This window comes from Polypterus senegalus, chromosome 14 (assembly GCF_016835505.1).
Source record: "Polypterus senegalus isolate Bchr_013 chromosome 14, ASM1683550v1, whole genome shotgun sequence".
Lineage (NCBI taxonomy): Eukaryota > Metazoa > Chordata > Cladistia > Polypteriformes > Polypteridae > Polypterus > Polypterus senegalus.
Window position 1 is genome coordinate 138,205,882 of NC_053167.1, and position 26,556 is coordinate 138,232,437.

A 26,556-nucleotide genomic window follows, 5' to 3' on the forward strand; every position below is an offset into this window, starting at 1 on the left:
ACAACAAAGGCTCTTTTAAGAGCCACCACAAGCTCTTTACTAAGAGACAAAGTCCTCTTAATGTGCCCTACGGTAAACCTGCCATTCTTGCGTTGCACAAGCAAGTTGCATGTATAACTACCAAGTAATAGAGAGGCCCTGCTTTTAGTGCACACGCAAGATGGGAGTATTTCTACATACAAGTGATAAAGCCTGCTTTAGTGTTAAAGGAACCCCACCATCCACACTCCTTGCCTTATGCGCATTCTCGGCGTTTTACGTAAACTGTATGCAACTATTTGAAACGCTGAAACCTGCCGTCTCGACGCTAGTGCAAGTGAAGAATAATCAAACCCTAAAAAAGCTACAGCCATTTCACAAGAGCGGCAAAAACGCCATCAGACCTTTAAAATGGATCAAAAACGCATTAAAAATAGATCTGCTCTTCTCGAAAGTGTGGGGGCTCTTAAAAGAGCCGTTTGTGTACAACTATCGGGCCATGCAAACGGATCACTTCTTTTTGGGTGCTGCCTTCTTTGCAGTCTTTGCTTTGGCCACCTTAGGCTTTGCTGCTTTGACCTTCTTCGGGCTCTTAACAGCCTTTTTGGGCTTTGTAGCCGGCTTCGCTTTCTTGGGGCTCTTGGTGGCTTTCTTTGCTGCTGCAGGCTTCTTCGCAGTTTTCTTGGCTGCCGCAGGCTTCTTCGCAGTTTTCTTGGCTGCCGCGGATTTCTTCGCTGCCGGTTTCTTCACTTTCTTGGCGGCAGTGGGCTTTTTCGCCGCTGGCTTCTTTTTCGGTGTCGCCTTTCTCTTGGTGGACTTCACCTTGGGTTCTGACTGTTTCTTATTGATTTTAAAGGATCCGGAAGCCCCGGTACCTTTTGTCTGCACGAGAGAGCCTTTACTCACAAGGCTTTTTACGGACAGTTTCACGCGGGCGTTATTTTTCTCCACATCGTAGCCACCGGCGACAAGAGCCTTCTTGAGCCCAGCCAACGAGAGTCCGTGACGCTCTTTTGAAGCCGACACAGCCTTGACGATCAAATCAGAGACGCTAGGACCAGTCTTTTTTGGCTTCGAGCTCGCTTTCTTCTTGGGCGCTTTAGCCGGAGCGGGCGCTGCTGGAGCAGTTTCTGCCATTGCAAACAAACACACTAAGATTTCTCTGTAAAGTCTCCAGTGAGACGCGTCTCAGCCGCTCATATTAGACTGGTGAGAACCGTGCAGACTCAAGCAGCGCGTTTCACGTAACAAGAGACCTGACGAGTGTGCTTTCTGTTTTCACAAAATCCCCCTAATTTAGGAGGAAAAAATCGGAAAGATCAACCACGAGACACCGAGAGAAACGTGTTGTTAGCAGATCTGGTGCTATCATTTAAAAAGAAGGTACCGCTAAATGGTCAGAAGTTGAAAAAGGCACCGCGTAAAGGACGAGCTGTCACTCTTTACAAGACAAACAATGATTTCCTTTCGAATACTCGGTAACTGCACCTTCTTTTAAACTGGAGGCGCACTGGATTGAAAATAGAGAGATCTAATGTTGATGTCGAGAAGTGTTTATGTAATTTATCCAGAAATCCACTTAAAATCCGAGGTCTCTACAAGATCAAATTAACACACCGACAAGAGTAGTTTGCCTAATTTTTGTCAGGCTTATTTCAGACACTTGTAAAGAAAATAACTTCCTTTCAAAATTCCTGGGCATAAAACTGTATTACACTTCTGATAATAAAATAGCCTATAGAAAATTTTATCTTTAGACGGATCCAGTCAGCTACAGATAACCATAATTTAGCTCTGATTACTGAAAATGACAATTGCATTTTTAAAATGAAAGACACCTCAACATTTTAGATGACTAAATTTATTTCAGGCTTCCTGCTTCCATGTTCAGCTTTTCCATTAAATAGATAGATTGGTCCATCTGTTTTAACTTAAGATAAGAAAGTGTAAAGATAGGATTGAAGACAGTCACACAATCCAATTACCTTGGAGATCAATTATAATCTAAACTGCAGTTTCCTGACCACCTTTAGTGCAACTTGACGGTTATGGAGAGAGTAAAGACAGAGGCTGTGTCCTGGAGCTTCAAGCATAAGGTGAAAATAGAAAGTTTGCCAGACGATACTCAATTGCAAGCCACACTCAGATTGACATGCAGGGACAGCCTGAAAACTAGGACCAAATAATGAATAAGACATGAAGGACTTGTGTCACCTCTGTACTGACTGTGTTTGGAGCAACATTTGAACCATGTACCGTAGAAGTATATATCACTGTACTGCTCCACACTCTTGCAGTTCGGCATGGGATTATTGCATGAATAGGAGTAAAGTAGCAGGTGTTGTTTTGCAATACTGAACATTGTATTGCTCCTCTGAAATACAGTTAAAGGGAAAAAAGAAAACAATGTGAAACTAACATTTGTTTCAATTGTACACATGGGAAATCTTGAATGGTGCTGGAAAATGGATTATCTGTCCAACAGAATACAGTTTGTAACAATGAGGAACAGTGTCACTGATGCAGATGAGAGCATGAGTGGAGCCGCACAAGGAACAGTCCTATGTCCTTATCTCTTCCCAGTGGACACCTCGGACTATACATATAATACCAGGTCATGTTTCATGAGGCAAAGAGAATTGTTTTTGACTTGACATCAACAAAACCAAGGAACAGTTTATTGACGTTGGTTGCATCAAAGAGGCTGAACGACCAGAGCACTATTCAGGAAGTGTATGAGGGGGTGCTACAAAGCTACAAAAACTTGTGGATTCACATTAATGGCATGGTGGACTGGTCTCATAATACAGAGGAACCGTATATGCAAGGACAGAGCAGACGTTTTTCCTTAGGAGGCTGTTTTTCTGGAAGTTCTAGCCCTAGTTGTTCTTGTTCCCCATCCAGAGTTTTCATTTTCTCTCTGTTTCTTCATGGGTGCTCCGGTTTCCTCTCACAGTGCCAAGGTGTGCCCTTTCAGTTAATTTGAGAGGTTCAATTGGTTCTACTGACTGGGAGAATGCCTGTATTTGCCCTGCAATGGACTGGAACCCAGTCCAAGACTTGTTCGTGCCTTGTCACCCACGGCTGCTGGGATAAGCACAAGCTGCCCTGCTTCCCTGATTTGAATAAGAAGGTTACGGAAATGGATGGATGGACAGTTGGAAAGAGAACTGTGATCATCACAAGTATATAGTGGACAAAGGGATCAAATGTGCCAAAAGAAAGTCCTCTGACCATCTGCAAGAACAATTGTCAGCAAATGCAATGCATCATTCTGGAGAAGCCTTAAACAGGTCACTAACTACAAGAAACTTACATCAAACTGTTCTGCTGTTCCCAGTCTGGCTAATCAGTTATGCAGTCTTGGATTGTCATGCCACCTTGGTCTTACTTGATTAAAGAAAGTCAAGACTCAAACGGGTTACTGCATACAAAGCACCATATATATACAACTCATAACATGGATGCACGTGTCCTCATTTACGCTGCTTATCTTGGTTACATTATCAAAGGTGGCAGGTTGAAGAGGCTTCCAAAAGACAAGTGGAAACGTGTAGCCAACCCGCAACATGAGACTCCCATATACCAAAAAAAGTCAGATATTCTAGCTAATCAACATATTATCAGTAGATCTGTTTTAGGGCTAGAAAGTCCCAGTCTATATGGCCCTGCTCCTTTTGTCCAAGGGCCAAAGAGAAAACACAGCTAATGACTAGGAAGACTGCAATCCATGACTGAGGACAGCAGGTGTTTTTGTCTTTGGCAAGGTATGTTTTCTACAAAATGGAAATTACATGAAAATCACTGCCACACCAAAAAATGAAAAATATTCACCTTTAGAAACTCAGCCAGCCATTTATCCCAAAATGGCTACCCTTTACTACAGTAAACAACTGAATGAAAGACTTACCTTTCATTTAGATATGTTTCAAAGACAAGCGTTCCAAACAAGTGGAACAACGCATTAGTAAAGGACAACTGTATCTTTAATGTGCTAAGGACTTAAAGTGTTCACTTACAAGCTTTAGTCCAAGCTACACTACTGCAATACTGTTAAGATTTCCAAGGCTGGACCATGAGGTCCTTCAGATCAAGTCCTTAAAAAGGATTACAAAAAGAAAAAGCAAGTTTTACACAGCAATTAACAACAGAGAAACAGGCGCCCACGTCCATGATAAACTACCAGTGAGAACAGTCTATAAAAAGTTGCTGTTACATTAAGTAATCTTAACGGAGAGGGCTCCAGCATGAACAGATGGATGATGTGGATTTATTCTCGAAACATAAAATGGGAGTTATACAGTACAAGGCAAGTACCTACTTGCTAAAGAAACCCTTCAGATAAAGCAATATAAAATAAAATACCAATGATTACAATATACAGCCCATTAAAAAAAAGTGCTGAACGACCAAGAAACAATCTGAATGGAAAAGGCTCCAGTCTGAACGGATAGGTGGCTCTGAAAAGAACCGTTGGTGTTAATGAACGAGTCGCCCTCATCTACTTGCTCTTAGCTGGTTTCTCGGTCTTCTTGGGCAGAAGCACGGCCTGAATGTTGGGCAGCACACCACCCTGAGCGATGGTCACGCCACCTAACAACTTATTGAGCTCCTCATCGTTACGCACAGCCAGCTGAAGATGGCGAGGGATGATTCTGGTTTTCTTGTTATCACGGGCAGCATTCCCGGCCAACTCGAGAATTTCAGCGGTCAGGTACTCGAGCACGGCAGCCAAGTAAACGGGAGCACCAGCGCCCACCCGCTCAGCATAGTTGCCTTTCCGTAGGAGCCTGTGAACACGGCCGACAGGGAACTGCAAACCAGCTCGAGAAGAGCGAGTCTTAGCCTTAGCACGTGCCTTACCGCCAGTCTTTCCTCTTCCAGACATCTTGACTTGTACACAGTAATTACTTACAACGGAATGGTCGCAGTAGCCAACGTTGCGCTTTTATTAAGGCTTCCTTCGGGCGCGACGAGCTGAACAAACGGACCGCTCATTTGCATTTGCTCTTACGTCATTTGGTTAAGGGGGGGTCCAGGGACGTCCTACCCCTTTGGACGACGCCTCCAGTGCAAAAATAACATCTCCGATCAAAGAGTATTATTGTTTTTATTGTTTTGATCATACCTGTGTTCTACATACAGGTATGTACATACACACAATTTTCTTTAACACCTTATATCTCTCATAATGTAGATTTTATTGAACTGATATTTTAATTTTATATGTAAAATGATAAAATATATTTTGTTCAAGGCGGAACACAGAGGAACATAACACACGAAGTGCTGCATACACATTGCCTTATTCTGCACTTACGTAGTCCCCACGTGAACGATTTTCGCGATTTCTCAGGGCACAAAAATAAATAGAGGAGTAGAGCTACACAGCTATTGTTGAAACGGTAAAAGAGGGCACATATTACTTTAGTAAAAAAAAAAAGTTTACTTTCCTACATTGTTAAACTCAAAATCGTTTTTTCAAATGCCAGGAATTCCCATTCGCGTACGGATTACCAAGCTATTGACCCTTTTCCCTTCCTCTCTACTAATTGTATGCCTCGCGATTACGTTCAAGTTACTTTGTTTCGTCTCTTCTGATGGGCTTACAACATGTATTGTTACCTGCCACGATTGCCGTAAAGCTGACAGGGATACTGAAACGTTATAGAAAAGAAAAAAGAATAGAAAGAACAAACTTAACATGTAGCCTACTTTTTAAAACACAGAGCCCAATAAAAAAGTGCGCGCGAATTTTGACTCATTCATAACTTAACGGTCGTGTCTGAAATGAAGGAAACAGCGGCTCGTATGTCGTTGGTGGCCACGCCTTAACTCTGCGGCGCTTGCTATTTGCATGGCCGCCTTTAAAATGAGGAACCCGGGGAGTTTCGCTGTTTAGTTTCTCATCGCTACGCTTTAACAGCAATGCCTGAGCCGAAAGCTGCTCCTGCTCCTAAGAAGGGCTCTAAGAAAGCCGTTTCTAAGAGCCAGGCGAAGGGAGGAAAGAAACGCAGAAAGTCCAGGAAGGAAAGTTATTCCATCTATGTGTACAAGGTACTGAAGCAAGTTCATCCCGATACGGGCATTTCTTCTAAGGCAATGGGAATCATGAATTCGTTTGTGAACGACATCTTCGAGCGCATTGCCGGAGAGTCTTCTCGGTTGGCTCATTATAACAAGCGCTCCACTATTTCTTCCCGGGAGATCCAAACTGCTGTGAGGCTCCTGTTACCTGGTGAGTTGGCCAAGCACGCTGTGTCCGAGGGCACCAAAGCAGTTACCAAGTATACCAGCTCCAAATAAACTGCCTGAATTCTGCTTAAAACCAACGGCTCTTTTCAGAGCCACCCACATTTTCTCAAAAGCGCTCCATTAATCTTTACAGAATTGTGAGGTTGATGCATTTTATTCTCTCAGAACCACAGTCCCGTTTATGGCAATGAGCCTGAAATTGTACAGACCAGTCTGTTCTTGACCACTATAGTTGTCAAACGCCGCAGAGTAGGAATGGTTTGAAGGCAGAAAATTGCCACAAGGATTGGGTAGAAAAAGATCGCAATTACTCCAAGTTCCAGAAATGGGTTAAAACGTTACAAATCTGGGGGTGGGTGGAGGTTTTCCTTAACAATTAAAACGTTTAAAATGGCCGGGACTACTATAAACTAACTGAATCGCTCGCAAAGTATCCGCTTCCTTAGATAACACCTTTGCCAAGTAGTGTAACTCCATCCTTACTACGGTGGAAGGAACTTTGCCATTTTAATGGACATTACAGAACCGCAAAAGGAAAGCTCTCCAAATAGAAAGCGTGGGCGGCTCTAAAAAGAGCCTTTGGATTATTTTTTAAGTCTCGACTATTGCTTAACCTCCGAAGCCATACAGAGTACGACCCTGCCTCTTTAAAGCGTATACCACATCCATGGCGGTGACAGTTTTTCTCTTAGCATGCTCAGTATAGGTGACAGCATCCCGAATGACATTCTCCAAGAACACTTTCAGCACTCCACGGGTTTCTTCATAGATCAAGCCAGAAATTCGCTTCACACCACCTCTACGAGCCAAACGACGGATAGCAGGCTTTGTAATACCTTGAATGTTGTCTCGCAAAACTTTACGATGACGCTTTGCGCCACCCTTACCAAGTCCCTTTCCACCTTTACCACGACCAGACATGTTTAACTCGTTCTAGATTTCAACTAATTAACACGACAACGCGTGGATCCTCGCCTGATATGATCGAAACGACGACCGGATCGAAAACAGAACAGGAAATGTCTGCGCGGGTTTTTGAATTTTGTCTTTCGCTGCGGACCACAAGTCTCACGAACAAAGAAGCTAGCCCGCCAGATGTATTGTTTTTATTGCGGGTTCCAATAACTCAGCGACACATTGTTTGGAAAAGAGTAACTCTTTACTTGAACAGTCCTAAACATGTACAACAACCTCTTCCAAAACACTAAATCCTCTTACAACTTCCTGTATGTAAATTAAGACATTACTATTAGCTGTCGAGTTCACAGATCAACATCAACTATCATTACATCTTTCTTTATAACTCAAAAGACTGTAATTTCTTAAAACTTGGTATCAACATATTTTTAGTATTTTAAATTTTACTATTTCAAATTATGTACAATAGCCAATACCCAAGAATTTTCATATTTTCTAATTGTTTTAACATGACTCAATCAGTCTTTCAGGGCATTTCCTGTGATGAGCAGATTTCCTGAGTTGTAGTTGTTGTTCCTTTAAATTTTCTTCCACAACATTCTCCTGCTCATTGTTAGAATATTCCTGCTAATTCAATTTTTTTTCCTTTGGAAGATGCTGTCGATTCCTCCGTATTACTCTACCTCCTTCTGTTTGTATATGGTAATATCTGGGTTGCGCTTGTTTTATTACAATCCCTTTTGTGTCCATGTAATTGTGTTATCTTTGAATCTTACACTGTCTCTTTCACATAGCTCTGGCAACTGTTGTGTGCCTCTGTCAAAATACATCTTTTGTTTAGTTTGTTGTTGTTCTTTAAACCTTCTCATCTCCTCACCATCCTGTGTGCTCAAAAGATCATCTTTTATTGGCAGATTGGAACGAATACATCGACCTAAGCAATCAGTCCGTTTATAGTGCCAGCTATAATAGTGAGGATAATGTAAATAGTAAGGTGGAAAGATTTAATACTAAAGTGAGAGCTGCTGTTGACATAGTTGCACCTGAAAAGACAGTTAAAAAATCTTCTAGCATTGGTATACCATGGAAGACCAAAAGAGTGTCTGATTTAAAGAGAACATGCCGCAGAGCTGAGCGTCAATGGAGGAAGACTAAACTTACTATCCACCATGAAATATTAAAAGTCAAAATAACAGAATACAATAACACTGTCCGTCTTGAGAGACGCTGCTATTTCTCCAAGATTATAAATAACAATGCTAGTAATCCCAGAGTCTTATTTTCTACAATTGGTCGCCCACTAAACCCAGGTAACTCAAAGGAATGCCTCCAAAGTTCTTCCAGTAAAACCTGTGAGGCTATCACTGTATTTTTCAATCAAAAAATGAATGATATTAGAAATAACATAGTATATCCCTCCAACACTAAGGATCCTCCTATACCCCAGCATCCTGTTATAAACAAATTAAACTCTTTCACTAGGATAGATTTACCTGATTTACAAAAAATAATCTCTCAATTAAAACCCTCCACCTGCGTCCTTGACCCGATACCAACCATGTTTTTCAAAGAAGTATCAGGTGTGCTAATTAAAAATATTCTGGACATAATTAATTCGTCATTAGATACGGGGGTCTTCCCAGACTGCCTTAAGACTACTGTAGTTAAACCCCTTCTTAAGAAACATAATCTTGACCCCTCGGCTCTTGAAAATCTTAGACCCATCTCTAACCTGCCTTTCTTAAGTAAAGTTCTAGAGAAGGCAGTCATTATGCAGTTAAATGACCACCTCAATAAACCTGCTATTCTTGATAAATTTCAGTCGGGTTTTAGAACAAATCACAGCACAGAAACTGCACTCGTTAAAGTAGTAAATGATTTGCGTGAATGCAGACAGAGGCCATTTATCTGTTCTCATCCTCTTAGATCTGAGTGCCGCATTTGACACCATTGATCACAATATTCGTAGAAATCGCCTTAGTCAATGGGTGGGCCTCTCTGGCAGGGTCTTAAATTGGTTTGAATCCTACCTGACAGGGAGAAAATTCTTTGTTAGTTGTGGTAATTACAACTCGAAGACACATGATATCTGATATGGTGTTCCACAAGGCTCTATCCTGGGTCCGCTGTTATTCTCAATCTACATGCTTCCGTTAGGTCAGATTATCTCAGGTTACAACGTGAGCTACCACAGCTATGCTGATGACACACAGCTGTACTTATCAATAGCACCTGATGACCCCGATTCTCTTGATTCACTAACACAATGTCTGACTTGTATCTCAGAATGGATGAATAGTAACTTTCTCAAGTTAAATAAAGAGAAAACTGAAATCTTAGTGATTAGCAATAATGGATACAATGAGGCTGTTATGAAGAAAGGCAGAAGGCAGACTTGCAATACGCTGTAGTCGCTGTGGTGTGTCGGTTAAAACCCAGGAACTAATCCAACCATTTCAGGAACATCACTTTAATGTTGAGATGCCAAAATTTCACATGAAGTAGAACAACCGTACAGGTAGGTGAGTAGGTGTATGTGTGGTTATTTGGTCAACAACGCACAAACTTAAACTTTCTCTAGTGGCTCCAGTAGTTCCGGCTCTCACGAGGTACATCTAACAAACGCACATGCTCACTGCACACGCCACGGTTTTCACGTGATCATGCTTCAGTGCCTTAAAGGCACAGGAGCCTTTTTTACAGCCGCCCCCAAATTTGGTATACCAAATTTGACCTCTTACGTCATTCTGAAGGTTTGTCACTGGAAGGCTCATCGTCAGATATTTCTGGAAGTTCTATAAGTCGGGTCACAGGTCGAGTATACACTCTTCCATTAATCCTTACTTCAGCTGTTCGAACTCGTCCATCAGCTCCTGGTATGACGCGCAGCACTCTACCTACAGGCCATGAAGCTCTGGGTAACTGTGGATCAAGAAGCATTACTACCTTTCCATCAGCTAGATTAGCTGCCTCTTTCAGCCACTTCTGACATGTCTGAAGATTCGGTGGGTAATACTTAAGAAAGCATGACCAAAAACGATCTGCCAGCACATGGCTGTGTCTCCATCTCCTTCTAGTCAAGAGATCTGATTCAGGATAGACAACCTGAGGAAGAGATGAGTCAGGCCACCCCATAAGCAGATAGTTGGGGTCACTGGGTCAAGATCAGCTAAATTGGAAGAAACGTACCCCAAAGGTTTTGCGTTTAAGATCCCTTCTACTTCCACTAGAATTGTCCTCAGCACCTCTTCAGTAACTGTTTGGGACCCCAAGGTTATGTTAAGTGCAGTCTTTATCGAACGAATCTCCCGCTCCCAAGCACCACCAAAATGTGGTGCACCTGGTGGATTGAACTGGAACCTAATTTTTTGTTAGGCCAGAAGCAACTTAAGATCATTTGTTAAACTTGCAAAGGCCTCACACAACTTTCGATTACTTCCACGGAAATTTGTACCTTGATCACAAAGCAGTTCATAGGGTTTTCCCCGTCGTGGAATAAAGCGTCGAAGGGTCATTAAGAAAGAGTCTGCATCCATGCTATTAAATATGTCCAAATAGACACACCTGGTTCTAAGACATTTAAATACTACTCCCCATCTCTTTTCATTACGACGGCCGACCTTCACAATAAAAGGCCCAAAGCAATCCACTCCAGTACTATAGAATGCTGGCTTAAATAAACGGAGCCGGGCTAGTGGCAGATCGGCCATCTTAGGCATTTGAGGTTTAGCTCGCCATCTTTGACACTCTCTGCAAACATGCTGATGTTTCCTAATTGCCTCTCTTCCTCTCAGGATCCAGTATGTGCGCCTAATTTCAGCAAATAAACGTTCTGGTCCTGGGTGACTAAGTTGTTCATCATATCTTTGAATCAGTAATTTTGTCACAGGGTGAGTAGGATCCAATATAATAGGATGCATTGCATCACATTCCAACAGCTCAGCTCGTCGCAGCCTACCACCAACTCTGATAATTTCACTGGAATGGTCAAATTCTGGAGATAAGGTTATCAGTCTGCTACTAGAAGAAACAGGTTTACCTTCTTGTAGTTGATTGAACTCATCAGGAAACTATCTATCTGAGCCCTTCGTACAAGTAGCAATTCAGCCTTTTGGTAATCAGAGGCACAAGGTTGATGATCTTGCTCAGCTCCTTTAACTAATCTCACAGTGGCTTCCAACAACTCACCATAGGTGCGAAACTGACTAATATCTGGAATAGCTGGTACTAAAAGTAGGAGGACTGTACAGGGTTTAGGAGGCTTTAATTCAGCTATATCTTCAGCAACATTGGTGCAAGTCATTTCAGGTGATTTAAATGTGGTTTCTGTATATTTATTATGTGTTTTTGACTTAACGATCCATTGAGATTTTGTATCAATGTGCACTCTGCATTGTTTGTCATGCTCAGTAAATTAAACTTGGCATAGACTTTGCGTAAAACGCATAGGTTTGCATAAAACACAATAAAGAGAAGTTAAATATACCGTACCATCTCATTTAATTTATCTGACTTTCCAATCCAGATATCAGATTCAAGTCAATCACAAATCAGCCTTTATTTCATTTTTATAGAACAATGTAAAAATGTGGCCCTAGTGTATACACTGAATAAAGAATAGCATTCCTTGAATCCACAAAAACCATGCAAGGATGCTTGCTTCAGTGTTGCCACCCCTCATAATTTTAATGCCACCCCCTTGCCACCCCATGAATAATTTTCTATATCCGCCCCTGCTACACACAACACCCCATGCAACACCCGGGACCGCCTTGTTGTGAGGCAGTTGTGAAGTGCAACCACCACACCACACCACACCACCGTGCCCCCGAATGCCTTAATACATTTCATCATGAAAATGATATCAAGTTTTTATCTTAGCATTCTAAATGTTCAGAGAGCAGGGAAATCATGAAGTGAATGTATTCTGTGCGGCGATCGCTGCCTTCGCATCCTTTTAGTGCAAGAGGAAATCAGTTTAAGATGCGTGTACCGATTAACATGGGTCGAGGAACACTTAACACACAGCATTTAATGGGCTACTTAATTTATAACGGGGTTTGAGAAAATATAGTAAATTAAAAATTCATTTTAAGATGAAGTTTAGTTTGCGACATTCTACTGACAAACGCTACGAGAATAAAGTGGAAATGTCGACTTTAATCTCAAGATAAATGTCGAGAATAAAGTGGAAATGTCGAGAATAAAGTCAACATGTCGACTTTAATCTCGACGTTTTCTTTTTTTTTCACCGTGGCCCTAATACGCTTCAGTACAGAATAATCAAACAAAACTTGATTGTATTTTGAATTAACTTGTGCATAAAAATCTTTGTTTATGTAACTTAAAACGGCACACAGAGTGGACAGCGATATATAAGAATATAGGCTACTTTCAGGCTTTTTTTATTATTATTTTCTCAACAGAAAACAACCAAACGCACCGTTTTCTCACATGAATGAAAGGATGCGAGGTACTATTTACACCAAAGAGTAGCACCAGAAAAGAAGTAAGGTTCTGGAAAGCCTAAGTGTATCACTCAATTAGCTGCTTCTATAAACTCTCACTCAAATTCGATTCCATATGGCGGGCTAGCGTCTTTGTTCATGAGACTTGTGCTCGGATACAAAAGAGAAAATTCAAAGCGCGATTTCCTGAAAGCCCGCGCAAACATTTCCAGTGCTGCGTTCGAGTAGGTCGTCGTTGTACTCATATCAGGCGAAGACCCGCACATTCTGCTGTTAATTAGCTGAAGTTTAGAACGAGGTAAATATGTCTGGTCGTGGTAAAGGTGGAAAGGGACTTGGCAAGGGTGGCGCAAAGCGTCATCGTAAAGTTCTGCGAGATAACATTCAAGGTATTACAAAGCCTGCTATCCGTCGTTTGGCTCGGAGAGGTGGAGTGAAGCGAATTTCTGGGTTGATCTATGAAGAAACCCGTGGAGTGCTGAAAGTGTTCTTGGAGAATGTCATTCGGGATGCTGTCACCTATACTGAGCATGCCAAGAGAAAAACTGTCACTGCCATGGATGTGGTATACGCTTTGAAGAGGCAGGGTCGTACTCTGTATGGCTTCGGAGGTTAAGCAATAATTGAGATTTAAAAGAAATAATCCAAAGGCTCTTTTCAGAGCCGCCCACGTTTTCTATTTGGAGAGCTTTCCTTCTGCTATTGTGAAATAGTTGGCGAGGTCCTTTCCACAGTAGTAAGAATGGAGTACTTGGCAAAATGTGTTCCCGTTACCGATTGAAACGGATACTTTAAGAGCTATTCAGTTGCTTTGTAACAGTCAAGGCCCCTTTGGTGGTTCTTTCATTGCTAGAGCTAGTGATGTGTCGTTCGCGAACGAGCCGGCTCTAAGAACCGATGCTTTGAAGCGAACGAGAGGAGCCGATGCCCGTCGAGCAGAGCCGAACCTTCAGCCGCTCCTGCTCCGCTGCAAATCCATTCGGTTGGGACGGGACTTTATTTATATGGGCGCACAGAACATTTGCTCATAATGCCGGCTCGTTCACAAACGACACATCGGACTAGGATCGTACCACTATGTGAAAGGGGGGCAGATGCTCCGAAGTCAGCGAGTGTTGGTACAGGCCAGGTACACTGTACCTGTCGATGCGACAGACGAGGAGCCAGATTTAAATGCAAGCGCATCGTGAAGAAATGAGTGAAAGCCGAAAAAGCAGCAGCATCTGGCTGCAAAACTAAGTGCAGAATTTGTAATATGAAAATATCCGTTAGAGCAGCAGGGTCAACAACAAACCTGCACAGACATAGGCTATAAGATCCACCCACCCATCCGTGCAACTGGAGGAGAGCGTGCCCTCTCTCCTGCCATCCACTGTCTTACCGAAAACTGCAGGTATAACACGGTCTTCAGTTCAAACCAAAATAAGCACATTTATTTCAAAACAAATGACGCCAGACAAACAAAGAAGTGCCGATGAGGAGCTGGCTAAAATGATAGCTAGCGACTTTCAACCATTTTCCATTGTGGAGGACATTGGATTTACAACTTTTGTACAGGCCTTAAACCCCATGTATGTTCCTGGCCTAAAACTTTTATTCAAAGAGTCATATTGTTGTTGAGATTGGCCTTTGTTTGTTTAAGTTGTGTTAAGTTGTTCATCTTATTTTTAATTTAATTTTGAATAATAGTAACGGTGCATTTTTTGTAATGGAAAAAATGCATAAAAATAGGTAATGTCTGAAAACAATGAATAAGAAATTGCTTATACACAAACCATTCATAATTGCTTAATTAGGCTAAAATATAAGCATCCAAGTGATACTAAACGAAGAGCCATTTGGGAGCCGATCCAAAACAGGCGAAGCTTTGAAAAGAGCCGGAGTTCCCATCACTAGCTAGAGCAACTCTCTTCCCCTCCCCGATTAAGTTCCATTTTAGCAGCGTTTGTTCCCATTTCTTGTACTTGGAGAAATCCTAATCAGTTTCACCCCCTATAATTTCCTGCCTTCTAACCATTCCTACTCTGCGGTGTTTTGGCTGACTCGATTTTACATACCAATTTTGTACTCGTCCGCTGTAACATAGGACAGACTTATTGCCATAAACGGGATTGTGGTTCCGAGTCGCTATAAAATGTAAAGCAGCGGGCGCAGGAAAAGCATGCCAAAGCGTGTGGGGGAGGGAGATATTTAATGCATCAACCTCACAATTCTGTACAGGCTAAATTGAGCTCTTTTGAGAAAATGTGGGTGGCTCCGAAAAGAGCCGTTGGTTTTAAGCAGAAATCGGGCAGTTTACTTAGAGCTGGTATACTTAGTAACTGCTTTGGTGCCCTCGGACACAGCGTGCTTGGCCAACTCTCCAGGTAACAGGAGCCTCACAGCAGTTTGGATCTCCCGGGAAGAAATAGTGGAGCGCTTGTTATAATGAGCCAACCGAGAAGACTCTCCGGCAATGCGCTCGAAGATGTCGTTCACAAACGAATTCATGATTCCCATTGCCTTTGAAGAAATGCCCGTATCGGGATGAACTTGCTTCAGTACCTTGTACACATAGATGGAATAACTTTCCTTCCTGGACTTTCTGCGTTTCTTTCCTCCCTTCGCCTGGCTCTTAGAAACGGCTTTCTTAGAGCCCTTCTTAGGAGCAGGAGCAGGAGCAGCTTTAGGTTCAGGCATTGCTATTAGACCGTAGCGATGAAAAACTGAATAGCGCAACTTCCCGGGTTCCTCATTTTAAAGGCAGGCATGCAAATCGCAAGCGCCGCAGAGTTAAGGCGTGGCCACCAACAACATACGAGCCGCTGTTTCCTTCATTTCAGACACGACCGTTAAGTTATGAATGAGTCAAAATTCGCGCGCACTTTTCTATTGGGCTATGTGTTTTAAAAACTACATGTTAAGTTTGTTCTTTCTAATTTTTTTTCTTTTCTATAACCTTTCAGTATCCCTGTCATCTTTACGGCAATCGTGGCAGGTAACAATATATGGTATAAGCCCATCAGAAGAGACGAAACAAAGTAACTTGAACGTAATCGCGAGGCATATTATTAGTAGAGATGAAGGGAAAAGGGTCAATAGCTCGGTAATCCGTACGCGAATGGGGTTCTTGGCAATTGGAACAACGATTTTGTGCTTACTAATGTAGGAAACTAAACCTTTTTTTTTAAACTAAAGTAATATGTGCCCTCTTTTACCGTTTCAACAATAGTTCTGTAGCTCTACTCATCTATTTATTTTAGCGCCCTGATATATCGTTCACGTGGGGACTACGTAAGTGCAGAATAAGGCAATGTGCATACAGCCCTTCGTGCGTTATGTTTCTCTGTATACCGCCTTGAACAATACATATTTTATCATTTATATATATATATATATAAAATTAAAATAATCGGTTCAATAAAATCCACATTATGAGAGATATAAGGTGTTAAAGAAAATATGTGTGTGTACATATGTAGAACACAGGAAGGATCAAAACAATAAAAAGGCACGATGTATTCTTTGATCGGAGATGTAATTTTTGCACTGGAGGCGTCGTCCAAAGGGGAAGGACAGTCGTGCCCTGGACCGACCCCCCCCACCACCACCACCACCAAATGACGTAAAAGCAAATGCAAATGAGCGGTCCGTTTGTTCAGATCGTCGCGCCCGAAGGAAGCCTTAATAAAAGCGCAACGTTGGCTACTGCGACCATTCCGTTGTAAGTAATTACTGTGTACAAGTCAAGATGTCTGGAAGAGGAAAGACTGGCGGTAAGGCACGTGCTAAGGCTAAGACTCGCTCTTCTCGAGCTGGTTTGCAGTTCCCTGTCGGCCGTGTTCACAGGCTCCTACGGAAAGGCAACTATGCTGAGCGGGTGGGCGCTGGTGCTCCCGTTTACTTGGCTGCCGTGCTCGAGTACCTGACCGCTGAAATTCTCGAGTTGGCCGGGAATGCTGCCCGTGATAACAAGAAAACCAGAATCATCCCTCGCCATCTTCAGCTGGCTGTGCGTAACGATGAGGAGCTCAATAAGTTGTTAGGTGGCGTGACCATCGCTCAGGGTGGTGTGCTGCCCAACATTCAGGCCGTGCTTCTGCCCAAGAAGACCGAGAAACCAGCTAAGAGCAAGTAGATGAGGGCGACTCGTTCATTAACACCAACGGCTCTTTTCAGAGCCACCCATCTGTTCAGACTGGAGCCTTTTCCATTAGATTGTTTCTTGGTCTTTCAGAACTTTTTTTTTTTTTTTTAATAGGCTGTATATTGTAATCACTAGTATTTTATTTTATATTACTTGATCTAAAGGGTTTCTTTAGCAAGTAGGGACTTGCCTTGTACTCCCATTTGTTTCAAGAATAAATCCATCTGTTTGTGCTGATTCTTCTGCACAACACTGCTTTTTCTAGAGAGACATGGCTCACATTTATTTATTATTTTTGTGTCAGATTTTCAATACCAACACCGATATTTTTTAAAAAAGCATAGGAATTTGTTTTCAAATGATCATATTCTTTAGAATGGCTACCATTAATCGGCCAGTCTGTATTTAAATGAACTAATATCACAACACAGTATTAAGTTCTCCATAACAAATGTATTACGAAAATTAATAGAATGAACATGGCATGTCATTTTCTAACCTGCTTACTCCAGACCAGGATTATGCGAGGGTGCTAGAGCCGATCCCAGCTACCATAGGGTACAAGGCAGGAGCAAACTCTGGACAGGATGCCCATCCATTACAGGGCAAACACACAAAGCACACTCTATGGCCAAGTTAGCTTTGCTAGTTCACCTAATCTACACATCCTTGGGCTGTGAGATGAAATTTACACAGCCATAGGGACAACATGCAAACTCCACGCAGGAAGGACCTGGGTAGCAAAGAAGGAAAATACATTAATTAAGATAATACTAATATTTATGTCTTCGTAAAGATTTGGTTATTCACTAATGTACTTAAACTGATCCCCTTCTAACACAAAAAAAATAAAATTCCCACATTTGCATCTTCTATTATATTCTGCCCTTCTGTTTCACTGAGAAAGATTTTGCCGTATTAGCTTAACATTTAGTTAAGTTTCAAATTTTTATTTAGATCAAATAATGCTGACATTTTTACACTTTATCCTATTTTGTCTCTGCAGTTGCAAGGCAGGAACAATCCCTGGACAGGGCGAGAGGCCATCACAGAGTGAACACACACACACCAAATCAGGGAAGCAGGACAGCTTGTGCTTATCCCAGCAGCCTTGGGTGACAAGGCACGAACAAGTCTTGGACTGGGTTCCAGTCCATTGCAGGGTAAACACCGACATTCTCCCAGTCAGTAAACCAATTTAACCTCTCAAATTAACTGAAACGGCACGCCTTTGCACTGTGAGAGGAAACCGGAGGACCCATGAAGAAATTGAGAGAAATTGAAAACTCTGGTTGTGGAACAAGAACAATTAGGGCCAAAACTTCCAGAAAAACGTCTTCTCTGCCCTTGCATATACGGTTCCTCTGTATTACGAGACCAGTCCACCATGCCATTAATGTGAATCCACAAGTTTTTGTAGCTTTGTAGCACCCCCTCATACACTTCCTGAATAGTGCTCTGGTCGTTCAGCCTCTTTGATGCAACCAACGTCAATAAACTGTTCCTTGGTTTTGTTGATGTCAAGTCAAAAACAATCCTCTTTGCCTGATGAAACATGAACTGGTCTTACATGTATAGTCTGAGGTGTCCACTGGGAAGAGATAAGAACACAGGACTGTTCCTTGTGCGGCTCCACTGATGCTCTCATCCGCATCAGTGACACTGTTCCTCGTTGTCACAAACTGTATTCTGTCGGACAGATAATCCATTTTCCAGCACCAAGATTTCCCATGTGTACAATTGAAACAAATGTTAGTTTCACATTGTTTTCTTTTTTCCCTTTAACTGTATTTCAGAGGAGCAATACAATGTTCAGTATTGCAAAACAACACCTGCTACTTTATATTCGTATATTCTATTCATGCAATAATCCCATGCCGAACTGCGAGAGTGTGGAGCAGTACAGTGATATATAATTCTACGGTACATGGTTCAAATGTTGCTCCAAACACAGTCAGTACAGAGGTCACACAAGTCCTTCATGTCTTATTAATTTTTTGGTCCTAGTTTTCAGGCTGTCCCTGCATGTCAATCTGAGTGTGGCTTACAACTGAGTATCTTCTGGCAAAGTTTCTATTATCATCTTATGCTTGAAGCTCCAGGACACAGCCTCTGTCTTTAGTTTCTCCATAACCGTCAAGTTGCACTAAAGGTGGTAAGAACACTGAAGTTTAGATTATAATTGATCTCCAAGGTAATTGGATTATGTGACTGTCTTCAATCCCATCTTTACACTTTCTTATCTTAAATTAAAACAGATGGACCAATCTATCTATCTATCTATCTACCTATCTATCTTCTATGGAAAAGCTGAACATGGAAGCAGGGATTGAAATGAATTTAGTCATCTAAACTTTGGAGATGTCTTTCAAATGCAATTTTCATTTTCAGTAATCACAGCTAAATTATGGTTATCTGTAGCTGACTGGATCCGTCTAAAGATAGAATTTTCTATGGGCTATTTTATTATCAGAAGTGTAATACGGTTTTATTCCCAGGGGTTTTGAAAGGAAGTTATTTTTCTTTACAAGTGTCTGAAATAAGCCTGACAAAAATTAGGTAAACTACTCTTGTTGGTGTGTTAATTTGATCTTGTAGAGACCTCGGATTTTAAATGGATTTCTGGATAAATTACATAAACACTTCTCGACATCAATATTCGATCTGTCTATTTTCAATCCAGCGCGCTTCCAGTTTGAAAGAACGTGCAGTCACCGAGTATTCGAAAGGAAATCATTGTTTGTCTTGTAAAGAGTGACAGCTCGTCCTTTACGCGGTGCCTTTTCTCCTTCTGACCGTTTAGCGGTACCTTCTTTTTAAATGATAGCACCAGATCTGGTAACAACATGTTTCCCTCGACATCTCGTGGTCTCAGGGTTGATCTTTCCGATTTTTTCCTCCTAAATTAGGGGGATTTTGTGAAAACCGAAAGCACACTCGTCAGGTCTCTTGTTACGTGAAACGCGCTGCTTGAGTCTGCACGGTTCTCACCAGTCTAATATGAGCGGCTGAGACGCGTCTCACTGGAGACTTTTACAGAGAAATCCAAGTGTGTTTGTTTGAAATGGCAGAAACCGCGCCAGCAGCACCCGCTCCGGCTAAAGCGCCAAAGAAGAAAGCGAGCTCGAAGCCCAAAAAGACCGGCCCTAGCGTCTCTGATTTGATCGTCAAGGCTGTGTCGGCTTCAAAAGAGCGTCACGGGCTCTCGTTGGCTGGGCTCAAGAAGGCTCTTGTCGCCGGTGGCTACGATGTGGAGAAGAATAACGCCCGCGTGAAACTGTCCGTAAAAAGCCTTGTGAGTAAAGGCTCTCTCGTGCAGACAAAAGGTACCGGGGCTTCCGGATCCTTTAAAATCAATAAGAAACAGTCAGAACCCAAGGTGAAGTCCACCAAGAAAAAGGCGACACCGAAAAAGAAGCCAGCGGCGAAAAAGCCCGCTGCCGCCAAGAAAGTGAAGAAACCGGCAGCGAAGAAACCCGCGGCAGCCAAGAAAACTGCTAAGAAGCCTGCAGCAGCAAAGAAAGCCACCAAGAGCCCTAAGAAAGCGAAGCCGGCTGCAAAGCCCAAAAAGGCTGTTAAGAGCCCGAAGAAGGCCAAAGCAGCAAAGCCTAAGGTGGCCAAAGCGAAGACTGTAAAGAAGGCAGCACCCAAAAAGAAGTGATCCGTTTGCATGGCCCGATAGTTATACACAAACGGCTCTTTTAAGAGCCCCCCACACTTTCGAGAAGAGCAGACCCATTTCTAATGCGTTTTAAGGGCTGATGGCGTTTTTGCCGTTCCTGCGAAATGGCTGTGGCTTTTTTTTAGGGTTTGGTTATTCATTTGCACTGGCGTGGAGACGGCAGGTTCCAGTGTTTCAAATAGTTGCATGCATACAGTTTACGTAAAACGCCCGGAATGCGCATTAAGGCAAGGAGGGTGGATGGAGTGGTTCCCTCTACACTAAAAGCAGGGCGTATCTCTTACTTGGGAGTATTTATACACGCATCTTCTAATCTTGTGCAATGTGACAATGGCAAGTTTACCGTAGGGCACATTAAGAGGACTTTGTCTCTTAGTAAAGAACTTGTGGTGGCTCTTAAAAGAGCCTTTGTTGTTTATGGACTTCTGTAAGTAGATGTTCATACTTAAGCGCGTTCTCCACGAATGCGGCGAGCCAGCTGGATGTCCTTCGGCATTATGGTCACCCTCTTGGCGTGGATGGCACACAAGTTGGTGTCTTCGAACAGACCGACCAAGTACGCCTCACTGGCCTCCTGTAGAGCCATGACGGCGGAGCTCTGGAAACGGAGATCAGTCTTGAAATCCTGAGCGATTTCTCTTACCAATCTCTGGAAGGGCAGCTTGCGGATGAGCAACTCAGTGGACTTCTGGTAGCGACGAATCTCTCTCAGAGCTACAGTGCCGGGCCTGTAACGGTGAGGCTTCTTCACGCCACCGGTAGCAGGAGCGCTCTTACGAGCCGCTTTAGTGGCGAGCTGTTTTCGGGGAGCTTTACCTCCAGTAGATTTACGGGCTGTCTGCTTCGTTCTTGCCATTTCGACAACTTAACACAATTACGCACTCTATAGGAACAGAAGATGAATAGAGAAACACTTGCACGAAGCGCTTTATATTTAGACCCTCTCGTCTTCTGATTGGGTGAAACGTATGGGGGCCGGGTTCTCTTTTAGGCTCTGCCCAGAAGTCTCCTTTCGATGGTCCATTTTAAAAGCTCGGCGCGCATTTTGAACGGTGCTTTTGTTTCCGTCTCTTCATCTTTTAACGGCTTCTGCTGTCAGCTCTCCTTAGAAAGCCAGCGTAGTAAACGCCTTTTACTCGCCTTTATCACTGTGATGTTTCCTTGCCAGTCAACCTTAGTTGGAATGTCTTCCCATACATTTTGTTACGGATATAACGCATTCAAAGAGCGCAGTCGAGAGAGAGAAAGTGAACACAATTGAGTACAGTTGTTAGATTAGTAATAATTTCTGAATATGAATTTAGGAAAGATCTTTGGAAAGGAATGTGGAAAAGATTCAGAAATACGCAAAGTACACAGTGTTCTCCTATAATGCTGGAGCATGGAAAAGGCGCTATATGAATAAAATGTATGATTAAGCAAAGGACTATCTGAAGCTTAAATCAATGTTGTATTAAAAAAAAAAAAAAAGAATGTGTTTGAAACTTTTTCTTCTTAATCCTTTCACATTACGGGTACTAGAAACTATTTTCAACATCACTTTCAATAAGGGGAAGAACATCCATCCATTTTTCAAACCCTCTTAATAAGGGCAGGGTTTAGCCATAGGCTGGAGCCTATCCCAGCAGTCATCAGGCACAAGTCAGGAAAAACACCTGGGGCCTCAGGTACAGACCCTGGTCACACTCGGGATCGTGCATATAATGGGCTTTATAAAACATGAACTTGGGATTGAAATTGCCTACAGAAGTTACAGAAGGTTTCAACCATCTTTATGTCCTACATGAACTTTTTTGATTTTGGCATTTTAGTGACTCCAGGCTGTAGGACGATGAAGTTAATCGAAAATCTAATTTCACTGCATTTCAATGACACATCAGTCATATTCTGATGTCTGTCCATCCATCCATCCTAGGGTTGCCAGATTAGAAAATTAGAAATTTGGGACACTCTTAAAAATCTCTCTCTATATTACACACCCAGACCAATATTACATTGTCCCTGAAAGGTCAGTATGGGACAGGGTTGTTAATACCTGAAGGGGGCCTGCGGTTGTGTGATTTCTTCATGATGTACTTTGTAATATCAGCTCAGTTTCAACAAACAACTCCAAGTGGGCAGCTGTAGGACTTCTAAATTGGTGTATAAAATAGTCATCCTCGTGAAAAATGAAACAAATCCCTTTAATAATATTCAATTGACATATAACATTGTGTTTTAAGCGTGCTTGTCTGCATATTTAATTGTGGCAAAATAAGGACTTTCTTATTTTTTAGAATTTAGGAAATGTACACACAGCATAGCATTTGGGTACAACTCAGTTAACAGAGTTCAGAGTTAGCGAGTTTTCTGTTATGTATTTCCTTCATCAAAGAGACAGATATCACGCTTTGTTTTAAAATATTTATTAAGAAGGATATGTGTGACGTGAAGGAGATTTGCTCAATCTGCCAAACACGCCGCAACCATGTGCACTGCCGTTTAGAATCGCTCATTGCATTACTGACGATCTGTATGCTGACAGGAGCTTCATTCATGTGTGTAACAGAGGAGAATACCTTACACCAGTGTTACTCAGCCCTGTTGGTGTCGCTACCCATCAAGTTCTGCCTTGGTGAAACATAGCTATACTGTACACAACATATTCAAGTTGAAATAACCTCGATCCATCTTCTTCCGCTTATCCGAGGTCAGGTCGCGGGGGCAGCAGCTTAAGCAGAGAGGCCCAGACTTCCCTCTCCCCGGCCACTTCTTGTAGCTCTTCCGGGAGAATCCCAAGGCATTCCTAGGCCAGCCGGGAGACATACTTCCTCCAGCGTGTCCTGGGTCTTCCCCGGGTCCTCCTCCCGGTTGGATGTGCCCAGAACACCTCACCAGGGAGGCGTCCAGGAGGCATCCTGATCAGATGCCCGAGCCACCTCATCTGACTCCTCTCGATGCGGAGGAGCAGCGGCTCTACTCTGAGCCCCTCCCGGATGACTGAGCTTCTCACCCTATCTTTAAGGGAAAGCCCAGACACCCTGCAGAGGAAACTCATTTCGGTCACTACCCATACCTCATGACCATAGGTGAGGGTAGGAACGTAGATCGACTGGTAAATTGAGAGCTTTGCCTTACGGCTCAGCTCCTTTTTCACCACGACAGACCGATGCAGAGCTTGCATCACTGCGGACGCCGCACCGATCCGCCTGTCGATCTCACGCTCCATTCTTCCCTCACTCGTGAACAAGACCCAGAGATACTTGAACTCCTCCACTTGGGGCAGGACCTCTCCCCCAACCCTGAGAGGGCACTCCACCCTTTTCCGGCTGAGGACCATGGTCTCAGATTTGGAGGTGCTGATTCCCATCCCAGCCGCTTCACACTCAGCTGCGAACCGATTCAGAGAGAGCTGAAGATCACGGCCTGATGAAGCAAACAGGACAACATCATCTGCAAAAAGCAGTGACCCAATCCTGAGTCCACCACACCGGACCCCCTCAGCACCCTGACTGCGCCTAGAAATTCTGTCCATAAAAGTTATGAACAGAATCGGTGACAAAGGGCAGCCCTGGCGGACTCCAACTCTCACTAGAAACGGGCTCGACTTACTGCTGGCAATGCGGACCAAGCCCTGACACCGGTTGTACAGGGACAGAACAGCTCTTATCAAGGGGTCCGGTACCCTATACTCCCGGAGCACCCCCCACAGGATTCCCCGAGGGACATGGTCAAACGCCTTTTCCAAGTCCACAAAACACATGTAGACTGGTTGGGCAAACTCCCATGCACCCTCCAGGTTTCTGCTAAGGGTGTAGAGCTTGTCCACTGTTCCGCAGCCAGGATGAAAACCACACTGTTCCTCCTGAATCCGAGGTTCGACTATCCGACGGATCCTCCTCTCCAGAACCCCCGAATAGACTTTTCCAGGGAGGCTGAGGAGTGTGATCCCTCTGTAGTTGGAACACACCCTCCGGTCCCCCTTTGGGGACCACCACCCCAGTATGCCAATCCAGAGGCACTGTCCCCGATGTCCATGCGATGTTGCAGAGACGTCTCAACCAAGACAGTCCTACAACATCCAGAGCCTTGAGGAACTCCGGGCGTATCTCATCCACCCCCGGGGCCCTGCCACCAAGGAGTTTTTTGACCACCTCGGTGACCTCCGCCCCAGAGATGGGGGAGCCCACCTCCGAGTCCCCAGGCTCATTGGAAGGCATGTTAGTGGGATTGAGGAGGTCTTCGAAGTACTACCCACACCGACCCACAATGTCCCGAGTCGAGGTCAGCAGCGCACCATCCCCACCATATACGGTGTTGACACTGCACTGCTTCCCCCTCCTGAGACATCGGATGGTGGACCAGAATCTCCTTGAAGCCGTCCGAAAGTTGTTCTCCATGGCCTCCCCAAACTCCTCCCATGCCCGAGTTTGTGCGTCAGCAACCACAGAAGCCGCATTCCTCTTGGCCTGTCGGTACCTATTAGCTGCCTCCAGAGTCCCACAGGACAAAAGGGTCCAGTAGGACTCCTTCTTCAGCTCGACCCCTCCTCGAACCGCCACCTTATCGTGGTGGAGGGGTTTGCGTGTCCCAATGATCTTTGGAGCTCTGTTGTCCTGGGCTTTATGCCCCTGGTAGGGCCACCCAAGGCAAACTGGTCCTAGGTGAGGGATGAGACAAAGAGCGGTTCAACAGACCTTCTATGACAAATAAAAAATTTGAACGGCGTTTCTCCTCGCCCGGACGTGGGTCACCGGGGCCCCCCTCTAGAGTCAGGCATGGAGGTGGAGCTCGATGGCGAGCGCCTGGTGGCCGGGCATGCACCCAAGGGGCTCGGCTGGGCACAGCCCAAAGAGGCAACGTGGGTCCCCCTTCTCATGGGCTCACCACCTATGGGAGGGGCCAAGAAAATCGGGAGCAGTGTGAGTTGTGTGGTGGCCGAAGGAGGGGACCTTAGCGGTCCGATCCTCGGCTACAGAAGATGAAATAACCTCTTTCATGCTAAATCTGAAACAGTGAACTAACCTGTATTTGAAATTGTTTAGAGTATTCCTGTATCTGTTTTAAGGATTGACAACGTGCAAGTGAGAATTGTTTTGGGAAAACAGATTATAGTTTTTGTGGATTTATCCATCCATCCATCCATGCTCTAAGCACACTTATCCAGGGCAGTGAGTTTCAGGAGACTAACCTAGAAAGAAAATGGGCATAAGCAGGAACATGCCCTGGACAGGGTGCCATTCCATCACAGGACAAACACACACACACACACACACACACACACACACACACACACACACACACACACACACACACATTCATTTGGGCCAATTTAGCAATGTCACTTCACCTAAACCACATGTCTTTGGTTTGTGGGAAGAAGCCCACACGAACACGGGGAACACCCAGGACATTCTGCCACCCCAGGGATAGAGCAGCTGATTGTTTCCTGTTGTGGAGGACACAGTGGTTAGTGTTTGCTGACTTACAGCTACAGGCTTATGGGTGTGCTCGAAACCAAGACAGGAGGGAATTATTTGAATGGAGTTGCATCTTTTTCTCTGAGTGCACTACATATTTTTATTTTATTTCTCCATTCAAAAGTCATATATGTTAGGTTCATCGAAAAACTCCAACTGGATGAACTTATAACTCGTCCAGGGATCACATCTTCTGACCGGTGCTGCCAGGCTACTTTCTGGCACTCAATGACCCCAGACTGGATTAAAGGTTAAGTGAATGGAAAGATTAGCAATGAGAAATATTTTTATTATGGAGATAATGTACAATCATCTGAAGTGTCTTTCATCTTCCAGCCCTTAAACTAGAGCAGCACATAGGCCACATCATTTGAGATATTGCCAATGAGAGACAGGAGATAATTAGGGGTCCAGAATGACTAGGTCATGGAGGGCAATTTAGCCTTGAACATCATAATACACTCTGCTCTTTCGAAAGATCTTGGGCACAGGGATGAATGACCACAGATAGTCAGAACCTCGGTTTTACGTCTCATCTGAAAGTCTTTGTCATTTTTACAGCACGGTGAACCAATCAATACACTGGGACATTGGTATCCGCATATAGACCAGAAGGTAAGATCAGCCCCCTGCTGGACTCACCAATTACTCTTCCAGCAGCAACTCAAG

The 26,556-nt window shown here is 43.6% G+C and overlaps 9 protein-coding genes across 9 annotated transcripts; 4 read left to right on the plus strand and 5 right to left on the minus strand.

Annotated features, from left to right (window-relative positions):
* Positions 1–438: 438 nt before the first annotated feature.
* LOC120543512 (histone H1-like) lies at positions 439–1,136 on the minus strand. The gene has a single exon (XM_039776611.1). The coding sequence runs from the start codon at positions 1,114–1,116 to the stop codon at positions 490–492; it is 627 nt and encodes a 208-aa protein (XP_039632545.1). The 5' UTR covers positions 1,117–1,136; the 3' UTR covers positions 439–489.
* A 3,296-nt stretch (positions 1,137–4,432) lies between these two features.
* Positions 4,433–4,910, minus strand: LOC120543517 (histone H2A-like). The gene has a single exon (XM_039776617.1). The coding sequence runs from the start codon at positions 4,865–4,867 to the stop codon at positions 4,481–4,483; it is 387 nt and encodes a 128-aa protein (XP_039632551.1). The 5' UTR covers positions 4,868–4,910; the 3' UTR covers positions 4,433–4,480.
* A 791-nt stretch (positions 4,911–5,701) lies between these two features.
* On the plus strand, positions 5,702–6,329 carry LOC120543523 (histone H2B 5-like). Its single transcript, XM_039776624.1, has one exon. It carries the CDS (start codon positions 5,908–5,910, stop codon positions 6,283–6,285), a length of 378 nt encoding a protein of 125 aa, XP_039632558.1. The 5' UTR covers positions 5,702–5,907; the 3' UTR covers positions 6,286–6,329.
* A 464-nt stretch (positions 6,330–6,793) lies between these two features.
* LOC120543525 (histone H4) lies at positions 6,794–7,173 on the minus strand. The gene has a single exon (XM_039776626.1). The coding sequence runs from the start codon at positions 7,153–7,155 to the stop codon at positions 6,844–6,846; it is 312 nt and encodes a 103-aa protein (XP_039632560.1). The 5' UTR covers positions 7,156–7,173; the 3' UTR covers positions 6,794–6,843.
* Positions 7,174–12,882: 5,709 nt separating this feature from the next.
* Positions 12,883–13,288, plus strand: LOC120543529 (histone H4). The gene has a single exon (XM_039776630.1). It carries the CDS (start codon positions 12,925–12,927, stop codon positions 13,234–13,236), a length of 312 nt encoding a protein of 103 aa, XP_039632564.1. The 5' UTR covers positions 12,883–12,924; the 3' UTR covers positions 13,237–13,288.
* Positions 13,289–14,858: 1,570 nt separating this feature from the next.
* Positions 14,859–15,299, minus strand: LOC120543522 (histone H2B 5-like). Its single transcript, XM_039776622.1, has one exon. The coding sequence runs from the start codon at positions 15,297–15,299 to the stop codon at positions 14,916–14,918; it is 384 nt and encodes a 127-aa protein (XP_039632556.1). The 3' UTR covers positions 14,859–14,915.
* A 992-nt stretch (positions 15,300–16,291) lies between these two features.
* Positions 16,292–16,788, plus strand: LOC120543520 (histone H2A-like). The gene has a single exon (XM_039776620.1). The coding sequence runs from the start codon at positions 16,351–16,353 to the stop codon at positions 16,735–16,737; it is 387 nt and encodes a 128-aa protein (XP_039632554.1). The 5' UTR covers positions 16,292–16,350; the 3' UTR covers positions 16,738–16,788.
* A 2,978-nt stretch (positions 16,789–19,766) lies between these two features.
* LOC120543513 (histone H1-like) lies at positions 19,767–20,458 on the plus strand. The gene has a single exon (XM_039776612.1). The coding sequence runs from the start codon at positions 19,811–19,813 to the stop codon at positions 20,405–20,407; it is 597 nt and encodes a 198-aa protein (XP_039632546.1). The 5' UTR covers positions 19,767–19,810; the 3' UTR covers positions 20,408–20,458.
* Positions 20,459–20,815: 357 nt separating this feature from the next.
* On the minus strand, positions 20,816–21,340 carry LOC120543515 (histone H3). The gene has a single exon (XM_039776614.1). It carries the CDS (start codon positions 21,282–21,284, stop codon positions 20,874–20,876), a length of 411 nt encoding a protein of 136 aa, XP_039632548.1. The 5' UTR covers positions 21,285–21,340; the 3' UTR covers positions 20,816–20,873.
* Between the last annotated feature and the right edge of the window lie 5,216 nt (positions 21,341–26,556).